Raw genomic sequence first — 22,795 nt, forward strand, 5'->3', positions numbered from 1 at the left:
TTTGGTATTTGGTGAGTTCCGATGATCTGGACTTGTACCTTTAGTCTTGTGGATAAAGTATTATCATTGAGACTCACGTTATAGTTCGGAAAAATGGTGAGGACAACACTTCCTACATGAAATGTGGTTAGAACGGTTCCTATCACAGCGTTTTCTAATGGAGGTAGCTTGAGTCCAATAGAGCTATTTTGCAAAAGACATGTTGGTTCTTCCTTCCATGAAGAGATAGTATGAACCTGACATCCCCAAAGTGTAAGGTTGTATATCCTCCAGTCTTCTAGTGACTTATGAGATATTAGGGAATCTCTAGACCTGCACACTGCTCCTGGTTCGTAGCTCTTAAGCTGCATTGATCTAGTCTAGACGACTAAACGTATTCTTTCATCTAAGGACGGTTTGTAGAGATAAGATTTCGGATGGATTTGATAACACTCCTTTGTCTTTTGAAGATATTGTACGGACTTAATAGAGGAGGTGTTGTTTCGAAAATTTTATGTGCTTTAAGAATAAAGGATTGTAAGCTCAACCCTCGCTACTAATACTTTTAATTAACAACGGTTACCATTTATGTGGTGAATATTTTAGAGACCATGTATAATTACAACATTTAAAGTGAGAGTGCATTTTCAACAACAATGAGTGAAACAATCATAGAGTCTATGACTGATAAGACTAAAACATAAAATTGGAATCCATAGTAGATTTCATGCGGTCACAAACAAGTTCAAAAATTTGTGATAGTCCGATCGAGATCAAAGATCGGACAGTCCAAAAAGAAACAAGTATGCTTAGAAGATAACTATGCTGTTTGGAAGTATTTTTTATACAATTACAACATTTCATCACGCTCAAACATGAGTTGAAAATAAAAAAATTATCATATCAAAATACAAAATTACTAGAAATCTAGAAATCAAAAAACATATAATGTCTTATAAATCTGCAAAGAAGTTGTTTGAATCACCTACAGTATGCCTATTACTTGCATTCTTTGTCTTATTCCCTGCAAAGGTATCATCAACAAAAATGAACTACAGAATGCACATAATAGCCTTTCAAAAACCATGCCACGTTTGTCTCTACGTATAAGTCGCTTGTTAAAAAACATCCCTAAATATAAACTTTATTTCAAATTATAAAATACTATTAATATTTTTGGTGATGAAAAATATGAGTTGAACATATCTATGTACAAAATGGTATTTTAAGAATATTTATACACATAATAGACACCTAAGATACAATACATACTTTTATTAATACGTGTGAAAATTGTAAAATGAGCTTATAATAAGAAGCATAGATAGTATGTGTCAGTCATAGTTTACCTTTAGTAGATTTAGAAGGATTGTCATCTACATCCATCTCATCTTCGTCGTCACTATCCACATCATTGTCACCCACCCCATTTTCATTTCTCTCTGTGCTTCTTGAACCTTGCAGTATATTATCCAAGTCCCATAGCTGCCCAAAAGGAAAAAGAATGTTGGATGATCAGACAACTAAATTTATCAGTGCACAAAGTAATAAAACCCAGACACAAACACACACACAATCCACCCATGGTGATTGTGATGGAGGGCATCTTAACGGTTTGGCAACCAACATTTTGAGCCAACCAGTAGGTATAATTGTATTTTTTTTCTTTAAAGGTTCCTTATGACCTTACAATATGGGTCATCATGAACTACTATGCTACTAACATATTTTTTTCTGTTTATTTTTTAGTTCTGTTTTCAAGTATTCGAGACATGCCCTGTCTATTTTATTTACCGTATAAGTTCTATTATGAAGAACTTGAGATATGAATTCTAGTTTCCTCTATATAATTCTGGTTTTTGCGTTTTTTTTGGCACAGTGACTGTTTTTTACGTGTGTTTATATGGGATGGTGGAACGCAAAATTGGGGATATATATATATATATATATATATATATATATATATATATATATATATATATATATATATATATATATATATATATATATATATATATATATATATATATATATATATATATATATTGTCTGTCATGCTTCCTCAATTGTCTGTTCTGCCATCCGCCATATTTTTTATGGTGGATTATTGGCTCACCGCTATTTTCCCCAATCCGCCATGGACAACTCTGATTTGTGTTCCATTAAATACACATATTCATATCTACTGAATCATCAGTAAATGTGATGAATTACTGAAAACCTCATCTGTCTGGTATGTTCAGTGGTCCATATACATCAGTATGTACGAGGGCCAAAAGATCATTGGCTCTTTCTTTCACACCTTTTCCTGTGAATTGAGTCCATATTTATGGAGTTTGGAAATGCGTTTCTCATTTACGTGGCCTAATCGACAATGTCAAAGGTAAGTTGGATTTAACTCATTACGTTTCATCTTTTTATTATTAATGTTATAAATAGGTATTTCAAGATCAAAGACATATAGTCCATGATTCATTTGTGCAGTAGCATAGAATATATCATTCAAATAAATTGAGCTACAATTGTTCTTTATTATGAATGAAAAACCAAACTTGTCCAAACAAGAAACGGAAATAATATTTCTGCTAATTGCAGGTACATAATAACAGTTCTCTAATTGAATTATTAAACCACTAGGTAAAGTCAATACATAAGTTCCCACGGCTAAAGCAGCAATCTTTGCTCCATTGCCAACTTGTAGGTCAACTTCACCTTTTGCCAAATCTCTTCTCCTTTTTAGCCCCTCCACATTGGTACAAATGTGAGAACCGCATCCAGTATCTATTACCCATGATGCAGAAGTAGATAGATTAAGTTCAATAACAAAAATACCTGAAGTTAAAGTCTCTACTCCATTCTTCTTATCTTCCCGGTACTTCGGGCAGTTTCTCTTCCAGTATCCGGTCTTACCGCAATTGAAGCAAGTGTCATCCATTGATATGTCTTCACTAGACTTCAAAGCAGGAGCAGTGGGTTTGGCAACTTCCTTGCTTTTCCCTTTAGCACCCTGCTTGATGGACCTTTTGTTTTGTTTCTTTCCATTTCCAATCATCAGAATGGATTTCGCTTTTGACTTTAGATTCTACTCAGCAATTCTTAACATGCCTAACAATTCAGGAAGAGTTTTGTCCATATCATTCATTTTAAAATTAAGGACAAATAGACTGAAGTTCTCTGGTAACGATTGCAAGATCAAATCACTCGCAAGTTCCTTTCCGATGGGAAAATCCAACCTCTCAAGATTCTCCATATACCCAATCATCTTGAGCACATGGGGACCTACAAGGGCTCCCTCAACTAAGTTGCGCTGAAAAAGGATTTTTGAAACTTCAAACCTTTCATGTCTTGCCTGCTCTTGATAAAGCATCTTCAGGTGTCCGATCATATCGAGCACTGCCATGTTGTTTTTGCAACTCCGAGTTCATGGTAGCTAACATGAGGCAAAGCTTCATTGGCATCATCGACATGCTTCTTATAAGCATTTATTTCTGCCTTAGGTGCAGAACTAGGAGATTCCTCTTCAGGAACAGGTTCCTCCAAGACATACAGCTTTTTATCAGGCGTGAGGACAATCCTCAGATTTTGGTGTCAATCCAAAAAAAAAAATCTTTATCAAGGATTGATCGCAAAATGTTGTTAGAGGTGTTTGTTGTCATGGTAATCTAAATGAAAAATTTGAAAATATAAGTAACATTAAAATAACATATTCAATTAGCTTTAATTAAATATGCTCCCACTATTTTACTCAAAACAAATGACCGTCACTCATTTGTTTTGATTAAAATAGTGGGAGCATATTTAATTAAAGGTCTAATTGAATATGTTATTTTAATGATACTTATATTATCATATTTTTCATATAGATTACCATGACAACAAACACCTCTAACAATATTTTGCAATCAATCCTAAATAAAGAAAAATTGTCTGGGACAAATTTTCTGGATTGGCACCGAAATCTGAGGATTGTCCTCGAGCATGATAAAAAGTTGTATGTCTTGGAGGTACCTATTCTTGAAGAGGAACCTCCTAATTCTGCACCTAAGACAGAAAGAGAGACTTATAAGAAGCATGTCGATGATGCCAATGAAATTGTTTGCCTCATGCTAGCTACCATGAACTCGGAGTTGCAAAAGCAACATGAGAACATAACAGCGTTCGATATAATCGGATACTTGAAGATGCTCTATCAAGAGCAGGCAAGGCATAAAAAATTTTGAAGTTTTAAAAGTCATTTTTCAAGGCAAGTTAGCTAAGGGAGCCCCTATAGATCCCCATGTGCTCAAGATGATTGGGTATGTGGAGAACCTTGAGAGGTTGGATTTTTCCCTCGGAAAGTAACTTGCGACTGATTTGATCTTGCAATCGTTGTCAGATCAGTCAATTTGTCCTTAATTTCAAAATGAATGATATGGACAAAACTCTTCCTGAACTGCTAGGCATTTTAAGAACGGCTGAGAAGAATCTGAAGTTAAAAGGGAAATCCATTATGATGATCGGAAATGGAAAGAAACAGAACAAAAGGTCCACTAAACAGGGTGATAAATGGAAAGGCAAGGAAGTTGCCAAACCCAAACTCATTGCTTCTGTTTTAGTGGAGGCATAGCAAAGGATGACACTTGCTTCCACTGCGGTAAGACCGGACACTGAAAGAGAATTGCCCAAAATACCGGAAAGATAAGAAGAATGGAGTAGAGACTTCAACTTCAGGTATTTTTGTTATTCAAATTAATCTATCTACTTCTGCATCATAGGTATTACATACAGGATGCGGTTCTCACATTTGTACCAATGTGCACGGGCTAAAAAGGAGTAGAGATTTGACAAAAGGTGAAGTTGACCTACGATTTGGCAATGGAACAAATGTTGCTGCTTTAGCCGTAGGAACTTATATATTGACTTTACCTAGTCGTTTAATAATTCAGTTAGAGAACGGTTATTATGTACCAGCAATTAGCAGGAATATTATTTTCGTTTATTATTTGGACAAGTTTGGTTTTTTATTCATAATAAAGAATAATTATTGTTCCATTTATTTGAATGATATATTATATGCTATTGCACAAATGAACAATGGACTATATGTCCTAGATCTTGAAATGCCTATTTATAACATTAATACTAAAAAGATGAAACCTAATGAGTTAAATCCAACTTACCTTTGGCATTGTCGATTAGGCTTCATAAATGAGAAACGCATTTCCAAACTCCATAAAGATGGACTCTTTGACTATTTTGATTATGAATCATATGAGACATGCAGGTCTTGTTTAATTGGAAAGATGACAAAGTCTCCATTTACAGGAAAATGTGAAAGAGCCAATGATCTTTTGGCCCTCATACATACTGATGTATGCGGACCACTGAACATACCAGTTAGAGGAGGTTTTCAGTACTTCATCACATTTACGGATGATTTCAGTAGATATGATTATGTGTATTTAATGAAACACAAATCAGAGTCCTTTGAAAAGTTCAAGGAATTCAAGAATGAAGTACAAAACTAACTAGGTAAAAATATTAAAACTCTTCAATCAGATCGAGGTGGTGAATATTTAAGCCTAGAGTTTGATGACCATCTAAAAGAGTGTGGGATTCTATCCCAACTTACTCCTCCTGGAACACCCCAATGGAACGGTGTATATGAGAGAAGAAATTGAACCTTGTTAGACATGATGTGATCCATGATAAGTCATGTCGATCTTCCAAACTTCTTTTTGGGACATGCATTATTGACAGCAGCTTACACACTTAACCATGTTCCATCCAAAAAGATTGAGAAGACACCATATGAGATAAGGAGTGGTAAGAAACCACATATGTCTTACATGAAGATTTGGGGTTGCGAAGTTTATGTGAAATGACAAATTTCAACTAAGCTTGAGCGCAAATCTGACAAATGCTTACTTGTGAGGTATCCTAAAGAAACAAGAGGGTATTACTTCTACAATCCTTCTGAGGGCAAAGTGTTTGTCGCTCAAACTGGAGTTTTATTTTCAAAGGAATTAGTGGGAGGAAGTAGAGCTTGAAGAAATTCAAGAATCACAAAGCATTGATACACATATGGAGGAATTAGAACAGGAAACACAAATAATTGTGGAAGAGCAACCTACTCAAGTAAAACAAGACCAACGTAGGTCAAGCAGGATACGTCACCTACCTGAGAGATATAGATATCTCATAACTGGTCCTGAGTCTGAGAAGTGGCTAGAAGCCATGAAATCTGAAATGGATTTCATGTACACAAATCAGGTTTGGACCTTGATAGAGCATCTTGTAGGAGTTATCCCTATAGGATGCAAGTGGATCTTCAAAAAGAAGACTGACATGGATGGTAAGGTACATACCTATAATGCTGGACTGGTTGCAAAAGGATATAAACAAATTCATGGGATTGACTATGATAAAACCTTTTCACCAGTTGCAATGCTTAAATCTGTTTGAGTTTTACTTGTTACCGCTGCATATCATGATTATGAAATGTGGCATATGGATGTCAAAATTGTTTTCCTTAATGGGAATATTCTTGAGGATGTGTACATGACACAGCCTGAAGGATTTGACATACCAGAAGAAGCCCAAAAGATATGCAAGTTCCAGAGATCAATCTATGGATTGAAGCAAGCTTCCAGAAGCTCGAATCTTCGTTTTGATGAAACAATAAAACAATATGGATTCATCAAGAGTGAAGATGAGTCTTGTGTCTACAAGAAGGTTAATGGGAGCATGATCGTCTTCCTGGTATTATATGTAGATGAAATATTACTAATTGAAAACGATGTCCCTACCCTACAACAAGTAAAGACTTGGTTGGGAAAATGTTTTTCTATGAAGGACCTAGATGAAGCAGCCTATATATTAGGAATCAGGATCTATAGAGATATATCACAAAAATTGTTTGGCCTAAGTCAGAGTACATATATAGACAATGTGTTGAGACGCTTTAATATGCATGATTCCAAAAAAGTATTCATACCTATGCAACATGGTATGTGTCTATCAAAAACACAATCCCCTTCAACTAAGGAAGAAAGGGATCGCATGAATAAGATTCAATATGCATCTGCAATAGGATCTATCATGCATGTCATGTACTCAACCAGATGTCTCGTATGCTTTAAGTGCAACAAGTAGGTACCAATCTAATTCCGGTGATGCTCATTGGGTAGCTGTCAAGAATATGTTTAAGTATTTGAGAAGGACTAAGGACTCGTTCTTGATATATGGAGGTCAGGAAGAGCTTGTTGTAATTGGATACACCGATGCTAGCTTCCAGATGGATAAGGATGACTTTAGATCGCAACCGGTTATGTGTTCTGCTTAAGCGGTGGCAATGTGAGCTGGAAAAGTTCAAAACAAGATACAGTTGCTGACTCTATAACTGATGTCGAGTATATTGTTGCCTCAAGTGCAGCAAAGGAAGCTGTTTGGATAAGTTCATTAGTGAACTTGGCATAGTTCCTAGCATTGTGGATTCCATTGATTTCTATTGTGATAACAATGGTGCTATCACACAAGCTAAGGAGCATAGATCTCACCAACAATACAAACACATACTTAGGTGTTATCACCTCATTCGAGAGATAATAGATAGAGAAGATGTGAAAATATGCAGAGTACTTACACTTGACAATATTGATGACCCACTGACAAAACCTCTTGTACAGTAGAAGCATGATGGTCATACTAGATCTATGGGTATTAGGGGTATGTCTGATTGGCTCTAGTACTAGTGGAAGATTGTTGGTGTAAACCCTAGAGGTCAATATTTTTGGTACTTGCATCGAATTATTTATTAATAATAAAAGGTTTTTTCTTTATTATGTTTGTTTAATAAAGTCCCTAGAATAGCTAGTCCGTTTAATGTATCAAGTGTGACTTAATCATGAGATTCCATTAAACATAAGGACATTATTCTTAAAGTATCTGTAGTTGAGCTTTGTTGTGAAGTGGATAACATTAAAGCATTAAGATTATTATGTGATGTTCACATCTTATGGATCATGGATAAGGAGTTATCAAGTCTTAAACATAGATATGAATATTAGGAGTAATATTTATACTGGATTGACCCGCTATGAGAATACTACATAGAATGTTATGCAAAGTGTCATAAGTTATTCTCATGGTGATAGTGGTGTATACCACCTTCGACCTAAAACCACTATGGACCCTAGATGTAGAGTCGAGTGCTTTATTGCTGATCAAACGTTATCCGTAACTGGATGACCATAAAGACAGTTGATGGATACTGCATGAAGCATGTTGAGGGACATGAGTGACATAGATGGAATTTGCTCATCCTGCGTAACAAGATAAATGTTTAAGGGTCCAATATTGAACTGAACAAGGATGACACGGTCTATGCCTTGTGTTCAATATAGACATAAGGGCAAAAAGAGTAATTGTACACATAAATATTATCACAAAAAAAAAGGATTTGTCAAATCACATGACATTTTCGTAGCAGCTAGCACTGAGACTGAAGGAATTCGTTTGTGTGGATTGAGTAGAGGCGTTGTCACCATTCAACGTTTGTGGTCACTCCTTAGATCTGCATCAAAGGTTTCAATCGCCACAAGAGATAACGGTTTATATCACTGATCATGCACATTCGTAAGGATCACTAAAGGAAATTTTTTTAATTTTCACTGCGTTTTGAATCGCAATTTTCCTTCAGGTCACACATCCAAAGTTGCAAAATCAGTATCTCGCAAGGTAATTTATTCTCTTACTGGCCCAACTATTGCTTGTTCAAGCACCGAAGTGGAATATAGAATCTCGGTCTCTGCTTAGGCTGAAATCCTGTAGGATCCAAACATGGCTTGCTTTTAACACCCATGTGATTTATTGCATTTGTGATAATCTCAGTAGTCACCCTAAGCCTCAATCCAGTCTTACACTCCCGTCAAACACAAGGAATCTTTGTGTGTGAAAAGGTTCTTAACAGAGTCTAGGAGTGGCTTATGTATTTGCTGACACCAACTTGCTGACAAGGCGATCCTCTTACAAAGCCTCTAACCAAACTTTGTTTCTACACTAAGATCTTGATCACTTCCAAGAATCTAAGGGTGCATGATCACTTCCAGGAATCCAAGTCTGATAAAGACCCTAAAATTTAGAAGGGTACTGACATTTTTCTGAATTACATAGGACAAGAACTAATATTTGTACATGTCAAAATACTTGTTACTTATGATTTGTTAACAGCAGAATCAGTTGTGCTGTTAACTGCAAGTTAAAACTCGGCGACTGTTATTCAGTTACTTAGACCTAACATTGTGCATTTTCAGACCACTCTCTGAACTCTCTTTCTCTTCTCCTTCAATATCTAACCTACTTGTCTCATTTTCTGCCCCAGCAATTTACTTACACACCACACTAAATAACCATAAAATAGCTTACAATAACAATCATAAAAATGAGTGCCTGGAATAAATGCTTCAAAAATAAAGGCAGTTGTGGAGTCAAATCCTATGATTTTTTTGGGAAATTAAGAAAAATACCTTTAACATTTGATCATGTCCAATACTTCCAAGAAACTTTCTATCATGAGAGAATGCTACAAGATCAAAGAAAATCACAGGTCAAACTTACTAGGAGCCACAAACAAGAAAAAATTTGTTAACATACTAAAATGTATACTAGTGCCGGCGTCGCACACAATAATGAGGCTAAACACAGTAAATAAGAAGGCCAAATAAGCTGCAAAAACTGCAAGCATAAAATTACAAAATCAATGATTAAGAAATTGAGGTTTAGACCAATAGGTTTAATTCTTCGGCCAAAACAGCCACATCTAATTCTGAGAAAAGAATAGGAATATGTTACCAAGTCGCTCAACAGGGTATTCAGAATGCTCGGCAATTGGCTGAATGATTCTGTTCGGCAATATTCCAACCAAGCTGAACATAAAAACAGAGTGTATATAAATAAGACAAAGCAAATGAAAAGATTGTAACAACATTCAAACAAGAGGTGCAATGATCTAAAACTGCTTAAGACTCACTTGATCATCCCATTCTCCGATCCAGTAATAATCCTATCTTCATCAAGCTAAGATAATAATAAACTAATTAATTAAAATACCTATAATGGTAAAATACATAAATAAGAAAAGGCATAATGAAACTGAAATAATCATGTTATACTATCCACTCACCTTTAACATGGTATCAATAGAGTTTGAAGAGAGATCAACAAATCGATCACTGGAATTTAACCATTTGTAAGAATATATTACTCAGAGGGTTAGAAGAAGTAATAAAATAGAAAGACAACATCCAATGATATCTTTACTTCATTAAGTAAAATGATTTCCACCATGTACCTGCAATCCTTGAAGCAACCCCATGAATATAATAACAGGATTCCAGTTTGTGATCCGCAAACAACTTTCCTACCATTCTGAAATACCAGCCCAAAAATGCAAACATTAGCAACAGGCGTGTTTTAGTAGATGACATTTGTGTGTCAAACACAGTGTACAATTAAGTACAAGGGTAACAAATATAGACATTGGTAAAGTGAATGCTTAGTCGTGCAATTAAATAATTAAAGTTGCTTTTAGTATAAAAACATTCTTTGATATTTTGAGGTATTTGGCTAAAGTATGAAGTACTTTGAGTGACAGAAGAAATGGAAAATATGAAGTTAATAAAAAGTAAAGATTAGGGCCTGTTTCATTTGCAAAAGTATGTCATGTCTTCATTTCTGAATTTCTAATAGTACAAGACTTGAAGATAAATGAAAAAGTGTAGAGTGTATATTAAGGAAATTATATGAACCACAGAAGAACCTTCTAGGACTGTATTAATTGAAATAAGAGGTAATACAATGGATGGAAAGAATTCTCCTTGCAACAATGGAAAGTAAAGGCTAACAGAATGATAATCCCACTGGGGAAATATCCCCTACTGAGTTTAGAATTGCTCACTCCAGAGCCCCAAATTCCACTCCAAAACCAACCTGCTCTTCCTCATGACTTAATCCCCACCACCACTCCCAAGTTGCCACCTGTCCAGTTAGTTACTCGCCATCTTAACTCATACTCCTCTCATCATCTCTTGCCACCTGTCCCTCTTTTTCCTTTACCTTTCTACCCTTCCTTCTATACACGTATTACATAGGATTGTCATTTTCATTTTAAGTTAAAAAAATATCACATTGTTCTACATTTTTTGTATTCCAAATGTTGTAATTAAAAATGTAAATAGAAAATGAATATAAAAAACCTTTTCTCAAACCAAATGACTTTTCGTACTTCTACCATGAAACCAGAACATAGCACAATAAACAATTAATAAATGGAGTTTCTTAAGGGTATGTGATACAATGATTAAGTGATACCTTCATTAAAACAACAGACAATAGCTCGTCTTCAGAAAATTCAGATTGGGCTTGGACCTGTTAGTAAACCAGGAAAAGGTGGGTAAAAATTCAAAAGCTGATAAAGAGCATTTATTGGTTTGTGTTTCAAAAGGAACCATAAATCACGTATATGCAACTTACTTTATTTCGTCGAAGATTACAAACTGAAAGAGTCCCGTCTCCACTTAATAACAAAAGGAAAAAAAAATTAGACTGTACTGATAAGTCACAGAAAGTAAAATTTAAAAAACATAATGTTATTCATGATGTGTGTTGAAGGTGATACATTCTATATAGGAAGTTTAAAACTAAAACGTAAAAATAATAATAAGTACGGAACAAGTAATATTTTTGCAAATTTCAGTTCCCAGAAACACAAACCAACTTAATAATTTACATAGCATGTCCCTCTATGCATTCTAGTAAATTGACTTTGCTAGGAAAAAGTCCCTGTTAGTTAAACATGTGAAAACAATTGAAATATTTGCCGGTTCTAAGGTCGCTCGCTAAAAGGGGAAAACCAGCTATTAAACAAATTTATGATTGTCTAATTTATTTGCAATACTACACCAGCTTTTAGAGCAGTTACTATCACCCGCAGTAAGTTTTTTTCTACTTTCTATTTGACAAAACCAGTATGAAAATAGCATGATAGGAAACAAATATCTAAATGAATTTCAAAGCTAAAATATATGGTTGTCGTGCTGGTATTGTTTCTTTTAATATAGCAACTCTGACTAAATATGGGTACACCAACAAGAAGATTTTGCAATTACAAATTAATATAGCATCCCCTTCACCAAAAAGTTGAAAAAACATTTTTACAATCAGTACCTAATGGCAACTAGGGTAATATTTTCTATCCACTCATATTTTCAGGAAGGTGGAAAAAGTTACTGAATAGTACCTTGTGGCCAATAGTTTCATTGCATCAGATGCAAATGTTATGTCTGAAATGTAATCCTCATGTGCTTCAAATGAATTGCAACAAGAACGTTCTCTGGTATCCCAAACCTACGAGACGTGAACACCAAATGAAAAGAAATGAGGTAACAACGATTGTATGATCTTTTCCATAATTCAAAAGTTTTAAGTTGGGAAAAGATGGCGAAGGTTGGAAAGTAAATAGTAACTTATTGTTTAAAAGTGAAAGAATGTATGCGCCAAAATTTATCAATGCATTCCACAGCATTATCTGGAATTCAGAGCAAAAGCAAATGCTACAAATGTGAAATGAAACTGACAAGATACCTTAATACAACCATCATCATCTCCAGAAGCAACAGTTGACTCCGTCAAGTTTATCAATCTATTGATCGCAGCCCTGCACAAAACAAAAAACCACAGAAATTACAAAGCTATCAGAACACGAGTGATTCTGTAAGCCAACTCATGACAAATGAAGCATAGCAGCCAATCAACTCACTCATGGGCATTATCAAGTCGGGCAATGGTAGATCCGGTTTCCACATCTGTAGCCAGTATTGAGAAATCGGGAGAACCCGTCAACAGAGCTAAAATACAAACATTACAATAAGCATTTCAAAGTCAAAATCATCCAAATGAAATCATAAATAACAAATAGAATAATGATACAAAAAATAAAATATAAAATATAAAAAAAAAGGAAGGGGTGGACCAAATGCTATAGAGTGCATTACCACGTCCACCATTGATGAATCGAGCAGCTCTACAAGACTCAGTATGGGCATGAACTTCTAACACCCTGTAATTTAAAAGAAAATATAATAATTGCAATATTTGGATTACAAGCATGAGATAACGTATTAATATAGTGAGTAAGAAATTGGAAACAACATAAAGCCAAAACTCAAAAGCGTTTTCAATTTCCAAAAAATACAAGTAAAAGAAAAGGAGTTCAGAATTTACTTATACCTCACAGGATCACTATTAGTGTTATCAGCGCTATAACGGTATCTGCAAGACACATGATTCACTATAATCATTAATTACCATAAATGCGACAAAAATAACAATAGCAACATTGTTGCTTTATGGAAGACTAAATGGAGAGTAACTTACAAGTGAAGGTCACCATCTATGAGTCCTGTTGCAACGAGATTATCGGACGGGTGAAAATCAATGTCAAATGCAAGTTTCCCCAAATTGATTTCCATTTCTGCAAAAGACACACCAGAAGAGAATAATAAAATAAGATATGTATGTGCCTAAATTACACTGGGTTTTCACTATTCAAATAAATGTCTTCCCTCTGATCTGAGCCTTCACACAGACTTCAGGTCCTTAAACCCTAACTAAACCCTATGACCCAATTCGTTGATACTTTCACATTTATTATGATAACATAAGCACTTATATGACAACATATCATATATTGAAAACAGTTTGACCTTAAACACTTAATTGATAAGTGCGTTTACTATAAGCACTTAATCTAGGTGGTTAATCGTGACTGCTGACTGCTGACTGCTACAGCGATGCAAGGTGCGGAGCACTCCAGTGCCGTGGCTGCCTCAGATGCATTTCACGAGAACAGCACTGATGCAAATAGCTGCCGTCGCGGAGTTTCGTGCCCGCTATATTGAAGATTGTTTTGAGAGAAAAATTGGACAGAGAAACCTGAAGAATGAGAGTAGACGGAGGAGGGTTGGTGAAGAAATTATGAAAAAACACAACCAGTGGTGGAGCTAGACTAAAACTCAACACAAACGCCTAGTTAATAACTTCGAAAATCAGAAAAGAAAAAATTGAACTTACACAACTAAGCAATGGTCAATGGAAGAGAGAGGACGAAGAGTAGACTTGGATGGACGGTGATTGGTTGAAGAATGAAGGCAGGCAGCAGGCGGAGGACAGTGGCGGAGCTGCGGCGGTGATCGGTGGACGACGCTTTCCGTCGTTCGGGCGTGGAAGGGACGAGAGGGATGGACCTAACTGAACAAAAATGAGGGGGGACAAATAACCGCGGCCCGCCCGAAATCACATAAACCGAAGGTAAAAATCAACATTAAATTTTATTTTATTAGTTTTTTTTATTTTGTTATTCTATTATATCTTTTATATTAAATTTTATAAATAAATATTTTTTTAATCTGTTAACATTAAATTTTAATTCATCTTTCTTCAAATAATGGTTCTCACAATCTTTTACATCCTTAAAATTGGTTTCTCCCGTTAGTTTCCACTTACGGAGGCCTACGCGTCATGCTAAATGTGTATTTTTTTACTGACGTGTAAATTTTAATTGCTAATTCGCCACGATGGCATAGTTGATAACGTTATCTTGTAACCCCACAAGTGAGATAATGTTAAACAACTCTTTCAGTTCACATCTCGAGTGAATGCCCTGTAGTAATTCTTCATTTGCGTTGAAAAGAGCTTCTTTGTGTTCCAGGAACAAATCTTTGTTGCAGTGGTCATAACAACTTTGTCATCTTCGTTGCAGTGGTCTCAGCTAATTCATTTTGTCGTTGTTTTGTTTCATCGTTTCATTTTCAATCTTTTACTGGTCATACTTAGTTGCATTCAGAGGTCATAGGTTATTCACTATATTGCATATTAATACCCTGTCTTCTGATATTAATACTGATTTCGTAATTGTATTCGTATAAAAGTTAAATTTTGGTAAATTCGTTTGACCCAATTTTGGTAAATTTGTTTAACCTAATTTTGTTAAATTTTAAACCCAAGTTATATTTTTGAATAGGAAATGGATAAATTTAAGGTTGTATTCTACCCAAAGGGTTGTCTTGTAAAAGACCCTAACATAAGATATGATGGTGGGGAAACATATGATTTTACTAGTCAAGATCCCGATTATTGGTCTTTTTTTAAAGCATGTGACTTCGTTAAAGTGATTAACCCTGAGTTTTATTTGAGTTGTGTTAAGATGTGGTGGAAACATGATGAAGGATCTTGCAAAACATGTTTTAAACTAAGCCATAACAAAGGACTTGCAAAGAAAAATAAGCAAATTGTACTTGTTCCATCTGGAAATACTACACAGATCAGTTAGACTAGCCAAGTCCATTTGGCGCAAAAAAAAGGGTAATGTACTACCTTAGTATTGTGTTTGTGCTTGTGTGTAGTTAATATTAAGATTATGTATAACAATCTTAATGTTTCTTGCAGGAGAGGACTAAAGGGTTTGTCAATAATGGTACAAGTAAGACTGGAACAAAGTTAAAAAAAGACACGGCTAAAGAAGACAAAAGTCAATGAGGGACCTAGTGTCAATGAGCCAATTGTCAACAAACCAACTATCAATAAGTAACCTAGTGTCAATGAGTCAACTGTCAATAAATAACATATTGTTAATGAGCCAATTGTCAATAAGGAACAACCTACACAATCTTCAAGTTTGGATAAGTTATATGCTTGGAATGTTGAGACTTTGGTTGTATTATTGGGGGATGATGATGTTTTGGACATTCGGCCTTTGAGTGTTGACAAATCATCTATTAAGTCAAGTAAATCAAAGCCAAATGGTGTCAAGGTTTTCTTTGGTAAACAACCAAAAGTCTACAAAAACAAACCTTTCAAGCCCCCACGATTATCTTCACCAAAGCCAAGTTGCAAAGAACCAGTGAGTATTAAAAATTGTTATGAGCATATTTACTCCTTCTTAAGTCGTCTTTCTTATGTTTGTTATTTTTTTATATCATGTCAAAAGCAAGTTCAAGAAGAATGTTGATGTGCCAAGTGCAAAAAGATAGAGTGAAAGGTTAAGGACCCTGAAAACAGAGGATGTGTTTGGCCCTGGTAAAACCATGACGATCCTTTGGTGATAACTGAAGAGGAAACACATAAAAATCTGTTATTGGTGGTAGGATATCAAAAAGTTTGGCAAAAAGTTGTAAGGAGATAACCTAGTGAAGATGTGGTTGATGATAGATATTTATTTTTGTTTATGTTTCTATTTTGAAAAAGATATTATTATTTTGATAAGTCATATGTACTGTAATGTGATGAATGGATCAATTATTATTTTGATATGTAATGAATGTAATATATTGAATATGTAATGTAACTCTTTAGTGAAATATGTTTGCATTTCTATGTCAAAATTATAGATCATATTATGTCAAAATTATAGGTCATATCATGTCAAATATATAGGCCACATTATGTCAAAATTATAGTACAATGCATAACTGAACCAAATTATAGGTCATTCCAGATTATCAAGTGAAACTTACAAAATCGTTTACACAAAATTATAGGTCATAGCAAGTGGACATTACAAAATCAATTACACCAAATTATAGTTCATACCGAGTGAACATTACAAAATCAGTTATATCAAATTATAGTTCATATCAAGTGAACATTACAAAATAAATTAAAACAACATTACAAACTTAGAAGAAGAGCAGTAAATCATTTCAACGTTTACACCTAATTAACAAGTACATGTTGACCAAAAATGAGAATACAAGATAAATTGACTTCAGCTTTTCCTAAAATGCCTCTGACTTAATCTTTATTTGCAACCTCTTGTTCTTCTTCATTGGAGATTCATACAGCTCCTTCAAAGTTTCAACAACTTACATCTACCTCACATTGCTCTCATATTTGCTCCATTATTCATCTACACTTTCATAATCATCATTTCTTTATGCAATATCATCATCCCAAATGAATAAATTGCAAGTTTTCTCATTTGTTCAAAATGGACATCTCTAGGAAATTCTCCCTTTATTACGTCTGTTCTTGAAATGGTGTGATATCATATGAGCATTGCACTCACACCTTCTCACTAGATAGTTGGTCACACTTGGAGAATGATATGATACTTATTTGCTTCATCTTGATGAAGATGACATACTATTAGTAAATAAATTATAGTTGAGGAAGACAAATAAAATGAAGTTCAACAAAGAAGAATATGAAGAATACGATATGGTGGTGAAAGAGATGAAGGGGAGAAGACAAAAGAACGGGATGAAAAGCAATTGGAAAAAATTAGGGTTACAAGCCTTATGTGTTTGTCTTTAATAAAAAAAACAAAAATAATTAATTTAATAATTATCTTACATGTCAAATAAAAAATATACATTTGGCATGTCACGTAAGCCACTGTCAGTGGAAATAACGGGAGGGACGGGTGTTTGGGGTATAAAAGTTCGCAAGGACCATTGCTTGAAGAAAATTTGTATAAGGACTAGAATTGAATGTTGACATATTTATGAGGACTCCGGACATACTTAACCCTGAATTTTAAGCATTCATTTTATATTTTTGTTTATTGCATCACGATTTAAATATTGTTATCAACATATTATTTATTTTGTGTCGGAGGATTATATTGTGAATCAAGTGTACTTATTTTTTTTAACATTATGTAATAAGTTATAACTTTTTTTATCATTGAAAAATATAAATTTTATTTTTAATTATTTATGCATATGTCATTACCAAAAAAATATTTGTGAATTTTTCACTTTTTAAATATCATGAATTATATAAAATCATAAAAAGAAAAATGTAAATTATTAATAAAATCACTTCCCTCCACTTCTGAACCAAACATAATTTTAATTAAAATCTCTCTCTCCATTCTCCTCCCCTATTTTGAAATATATATATATATATATATATATATATATATATATATATATATATATATATATATATATATATATATATATATATATAAAATTTTAAAAATATTTCTCCTTCCTTTCCCTTCATTAAAATCTCTCTCTTCCTCTCCTATTGTTTGAACCAAACAGATCCTTATAGTGTGTTTCATTCGGGATAAATGGATGGGAGGAAAGGAATATTAATAATTAAATGTGTTTGGTTCAAAATTTATGAGGGGAGAGGAGGGGAGCAAAAATCCCTCCAAAATATACTTTCTGCGTCCCCCAAATCGGAGGGTTTTTGAGGGGAAGATAGGCGATATGAATTTTTATATTTAAAAAATTATTACATTTATTAAAATATCTTCGATTTTATTTTAGTATTTCAATATTATTTATTTTCTTTCGTTTACCGTTTCTCTTTTGAGGGATTTTTCTTCATCGCTTCTATCAAATTATTATAATTATTCTCCATCTTCAAATTATTTTTATTGTTTAATATAAATTATAATCACTTCATTTTTTTATATATTTATTAAGGTTCATTTTTTTCTTCTAATTTTTTTATCCTATAATACATTTTTATATCTAATTTTAAACCATTCATTTTATATTTTTGTCTATTACACACACACACACACACATATATATATATATATATATATTATATATATATATATATATATATTATATATATATATATATATATATATATATATATATATATATATATATATATATATATATATATAATATATATATATATATATTATATATATATATATATAATAAATTATTTATATATTTCTTTTATTAGATGGTTCATCACGAATAAAAAATTGTTATCAACACATAATTTAATTTGTGTCGGAGAATTATATTGTAAATCCAGTCTACTCAATTTTTTTAACATTACATAGTAATCTATAACTTTTTTAATCACTTGAAAATATAAATTTTGTGTTTAATAATTTATGCATATGTTACTGCCACAAAAATATTTATGAAATTTTTACTTTTTTAATATCATATGACTTATATAAAATCATAAAAATATAAATATAAATTATTAATAAAATTCACCTCCTCCCCGTTATAAACCAAACATATTTTTAATTAAAATTCATTTGTTCCCTCCTCTCTTTTGAATCAAACATGTATATAATTAAAAAAAAATCTCTCACCTCTCGTCCTTTTCCCTTCCCTTCGTTAAAATTCATTCATTTCATTTGAACCATATTGATCCTTAGTGTTTGTTTAGTTCAATTGACGGGAGAGAAAGGAAGGGATTTTTATCAAGGGAAGATGAGGTGAGGGGAGGAAGGGGAGAGATTTTAATTATATATACTGTTGGTTCAAAATATGATAGGGGATGAGGAATTTTTATTTACAAATATGTTTGATTCACAAGGGGATGAGAGGTATTTCTAAACTAATTTACTTTTTATCCTTACAATTTTACCATAAGACTTATGATATTCACTGTTTGTAATTCAAATACAAACTCATTGACGAAATATAAGTATTCAACTAAAGAACATCATAAAATATTTATAAAAATGTAATGGTTATGATATATAATTTTAAAAAGATTATCACATTTTAATAAGTTAAATTTATATTTAAATAAATAAATAAGGTTAAATATGTAAATATAATTATAACTAAAATGAAACAACTCTCCTCCCCTCCAAATTCTCCCAAATCGGAGAAAGCAAAAAATGGTTCAGAAGAGAGTTTGGTCACATCGATCTACCTCCTTCCCCTTCTTAAAATTGAACCAAACACGTAATTATTAAATATTCTCTAATCTCCCATCTATTTCCCCTACCAAAGAGACTTTTTGGATTTCTTAGGATACATAGCTTATATAATAAATATTTATTAAAATAAGTGATTATGAATAATCTCACATAAGCTATTTTCATATCAAATGATAAAATAAATTTCAATTCCTTTTTATAATTTGTTTTCATTAGATATCCGGAAGAATTTATAAAAATAAGTTGAACTTTTTTTTTGAAAAACATCATAAGTTGTTTTGATTAAGTCTCAATGAAACAGTGTCACAAAACTTATGACAGTAGATAAGCTCAAATAAGCTCATCCAAACAGATCCTTAATGTATAAGGTTTGTGTTTTAGGTTATTTAAGTATGATATTTACAATACATGTGATAGAAATATAATGAATAAATAAAAATGTGTAACAACGATGATGGTTGAATTCCACTTTTATTACATTTATTTATATTTATCATAGAATAGCACACTTTATTCTTTTTCTTGTTTTTTCAAGAGAGACATGTGTTGGTGCAAAGGTAGAATATATGATGAATGGAAATATTCTTATTCAGAGAATGACGGCTACAAAAAAGATTAAAAGTTACAATGATTGACACCCTATTTATAAGCCTCTAACAAACTTAAATATGAATCAAATCTAATATTTAAATCTAATATCTAACAAACTTAAATATGAATCAAATCTAATATTTAAATCTAATATCTAACAAACTTAAATATGAATTAAATCTAATAATTAAATCTAATACCATCCCTTAATTCATATTCCATCAAAACTTGTAACACCAATTCCATCCCTTAATCTGAGAAATTGATCAGTCTTGATAGCTTTCGTCAGAACATCTGCCAACTGCTTCTGAGTGCTGCAGTGTACAACTTCTAACACTCCCCTCTGAACTTGATGTCTCAGAAAATGATACTTGGTCTCAATGTGCTTGCTTCTCCCATGCAACACTGGGTTTCTGGCAAGATTGTTTGCAGACTTGTTGTCAATCATCAGCTTCAGAGGTTTGTTTACTTTAATCTTCAGATCCTGCAATAGATTCAGAATCCACACAGCTTGGCATGCAGTAACAGCAATCTTACAATTCTTCAGATCAAATCTCTTCAGAAGTTCTAATTCATACTTGAGCTGATGCAAAATAATACCTTTCTCAGAGTATCTGAACTCCATCCCTAGAAAGTATGTCATTTTGCCTAGATCAGTCATTTCGAATTCATTCATCAGAACTTTCTTGAACTTGGCTATCTCTTGTTCAGAACTTCCAGTCTTGTTTCTCTCTATAGCATCAAGTTCTTCTTTCATGGCCTTCAGCCAGAGCTTCTGCTTAAGAGCCTCTTCTGTACTTATGGGTTCAGAGTCTACTAACATGGCACACTGAATAACTTCTCCTTCAGAGTCTACTTCAGTGTCTTTCAGCATGTCAAATTCTGCATATCTTCTGGGGATGTTTCTGATTCTTTGTGGTCTCTGAACTTGTTCAGAGTCTTGAGCTTCAGAGTTTCTAGCTTCAGATGGTTGACTTCCTCCAGAGCTTTGACCATCTTCAGGGTCTGGCATATTTCCAGAGTCTGAATTGCCACCAGAATCTGGATTACCATCAGAGTCTGGGTCATCAGAGTCTGGATCATCAGAGTCACCTTCATCTTCTGAGTCTTCTCCAGAGTCAGAATCACTATCAGAATCAGAATCAATATCAGAGTTTACTCCAGCCTCAGAAATTCTGAACTCTGACCTTTCTTCAGAGGTTCTAACATCAGAGTCAGATTGAGACTTATCCCAATTCCAAACTTCTGATTCCTTCACAATCACATCTCTGCTGAATTCAATTTTATTGGTTTCTGGACAATAGAGCTTGTATGCACCTGTACTGTGGTACCCTATCAGAATCATCACTTTGCTTCTATCATCCAGCTTCTGTCTTCTGGCTTCTGGAACATGTTTATAGCAAACAGAACCAAACACCTTCAGATGACTAACACTTTGCTTATCTCCAGTCCACTTCTGTATTGGAACTATTTCCTTCAACTTCTTCGTAGGACATCGGTTGAGTACATACGTTGCGGTGGCAACAGCTTCTCCCCAGAGCTTCTGAGGAAGCTTCTTCTCCTTTAGCATGCTTCTCACCATATCAAGCAAAGTTCGGTTTCTTCTTTCAGCAAGACCATTGTGTTGAGGGGTATAAGGAGCAGTAACCTCATGCTCAATTCCATTCTCCTCACAGAACTTCTGGAACTCTTTGGAGTTATACTCACCTCCACCGTCAGTTCTAAGAATCTTCAGCTTTTGACCACTCTGATTCTCAGCCTTCATTCTGAACTTCTTGAATTCATCAAACACCTCGTGTTTGAACTTAATAAGGGATACCCATGTCATTCTTGTGAATTCATCAACAAATAACACAAAGTATTTATTCCCTCCCATCGATGCTACTGGAAATGGACCACACACATCAGAATGTACAACTCCCAAGGCATGTTTTGCTCTTGGAGCAGTTTCTGACGCAAATGGCAATCGTGGTTGTTTTCCTTCCATACAAACTTTGCATGACTTTTCAGGCTTCTTAATTGCAGGAATTCCATGTACCAACTTCTTTGAATTCAGATGTTTTAAGCTTCTGAAATTCAAATGACCAAATCTTCTGTGCCACAGCTCACTCTCCTTCTCAGCACTTGTTGCACTAAGACATTCTGAGTCTGCAGTTCTGACATTCACCTTGAATGTTCTATTCCTTCCCTGTTCTGACTCCATAATCAACTTCTGATTACAGTCGTACAGCTTCAGAAGATTGTCCTTCATGGTAACTGAGAAACCTTTCTCAATTAATTGTCCCACACTCATCAGATTGCTTCTGATGCCAGGTACATACCACACGTTCTGAATCAATGCTGTTTTCCCATTGTTCAGAGTCACTCTGACATTTCCCATACCTTCTGCATTAAGATATTTGTCATCAGCACATCTGATCTTTGTCCTCTTTTCAGAGTCAAAGTCAACCAGCCATTTCTTGTTTCCAGTAAGATGATTTGAACAACCAGTGTCCATATACCACCAGTCTATCAGATCCATATCAT

The 22,795-nt window shown here is 33.8% G+C and overlaps 1 protein-coding gene across 2 annotated transcripts; it reads right to left on the minus strand.

Annotated features, from left to right (window-relative positions):
• Nucleotides 1-680: 680 nt before the first annotated feature.
• On the minus strand, nt 681-14,316 carry LOC127078792 (WD repeat-containing protein 55). Of its 2 annotated transcripts, XM_051019220.1 has the most exons (17): nt 14,089-14,316; nt 13,722-13,950; nt 13,393-13,489; nt 13,246-13,287; nt 13,011-13,075; nt 12,776-12,863; nt 12,601-12,673; nt 12,257-12,363; nt 11,491-11,533; nt 11,329-11,385; nt 10,310-10,386; nt 10,142-10,190; nt 9,989-10,035; nt 9,811-9,884; nt 9,486-9,541; nt 1,329-1,464; nt 681-1,003 (listed from the first exon to the last, which is right to left on the minus strand). In XM_051019220.1, the coding sequence occupies exons 3-17, from the start codon at nt 13,485-13,487 to the stop codon at nt 933-935; spliced, it is 1,080 nt and encodes a 359-aa protein (XP_050875177.1). In that variant the 5' UTR covers nt 13,488-13,489; nt 13,722-13,950; nt 14,089-14,316; the 3' UTR covers nt 681-932. The 2 variants fall into 2 exon arrangements, with proteins under 2 accessions (XP_050875177.1, XP_050875183.1); XM_051019226.1 differs by lacking the exon at nt 13,722-13,950.
• Nucleotides 14,317-22,795: the final 8,479 nt, after the last annotated feature.

This window comes from Lathyrus oleraceus, chromosome 1, assembly GCF_024323335.1.
Source record: "Lathyrus oleraceus cultivar Zhongwan6 chromosome 1, CAAS_Psat_ZW6_1.0, whole genome shotgun sequence".
In the NCBI taxonomy this organism is placed as follows: Eukaryota; Viridiplantae; Streptophyta; class Magnoliopsida; order Fabales; family Fabaceae; genus Lathyrus; species Lathyrus oleraceus.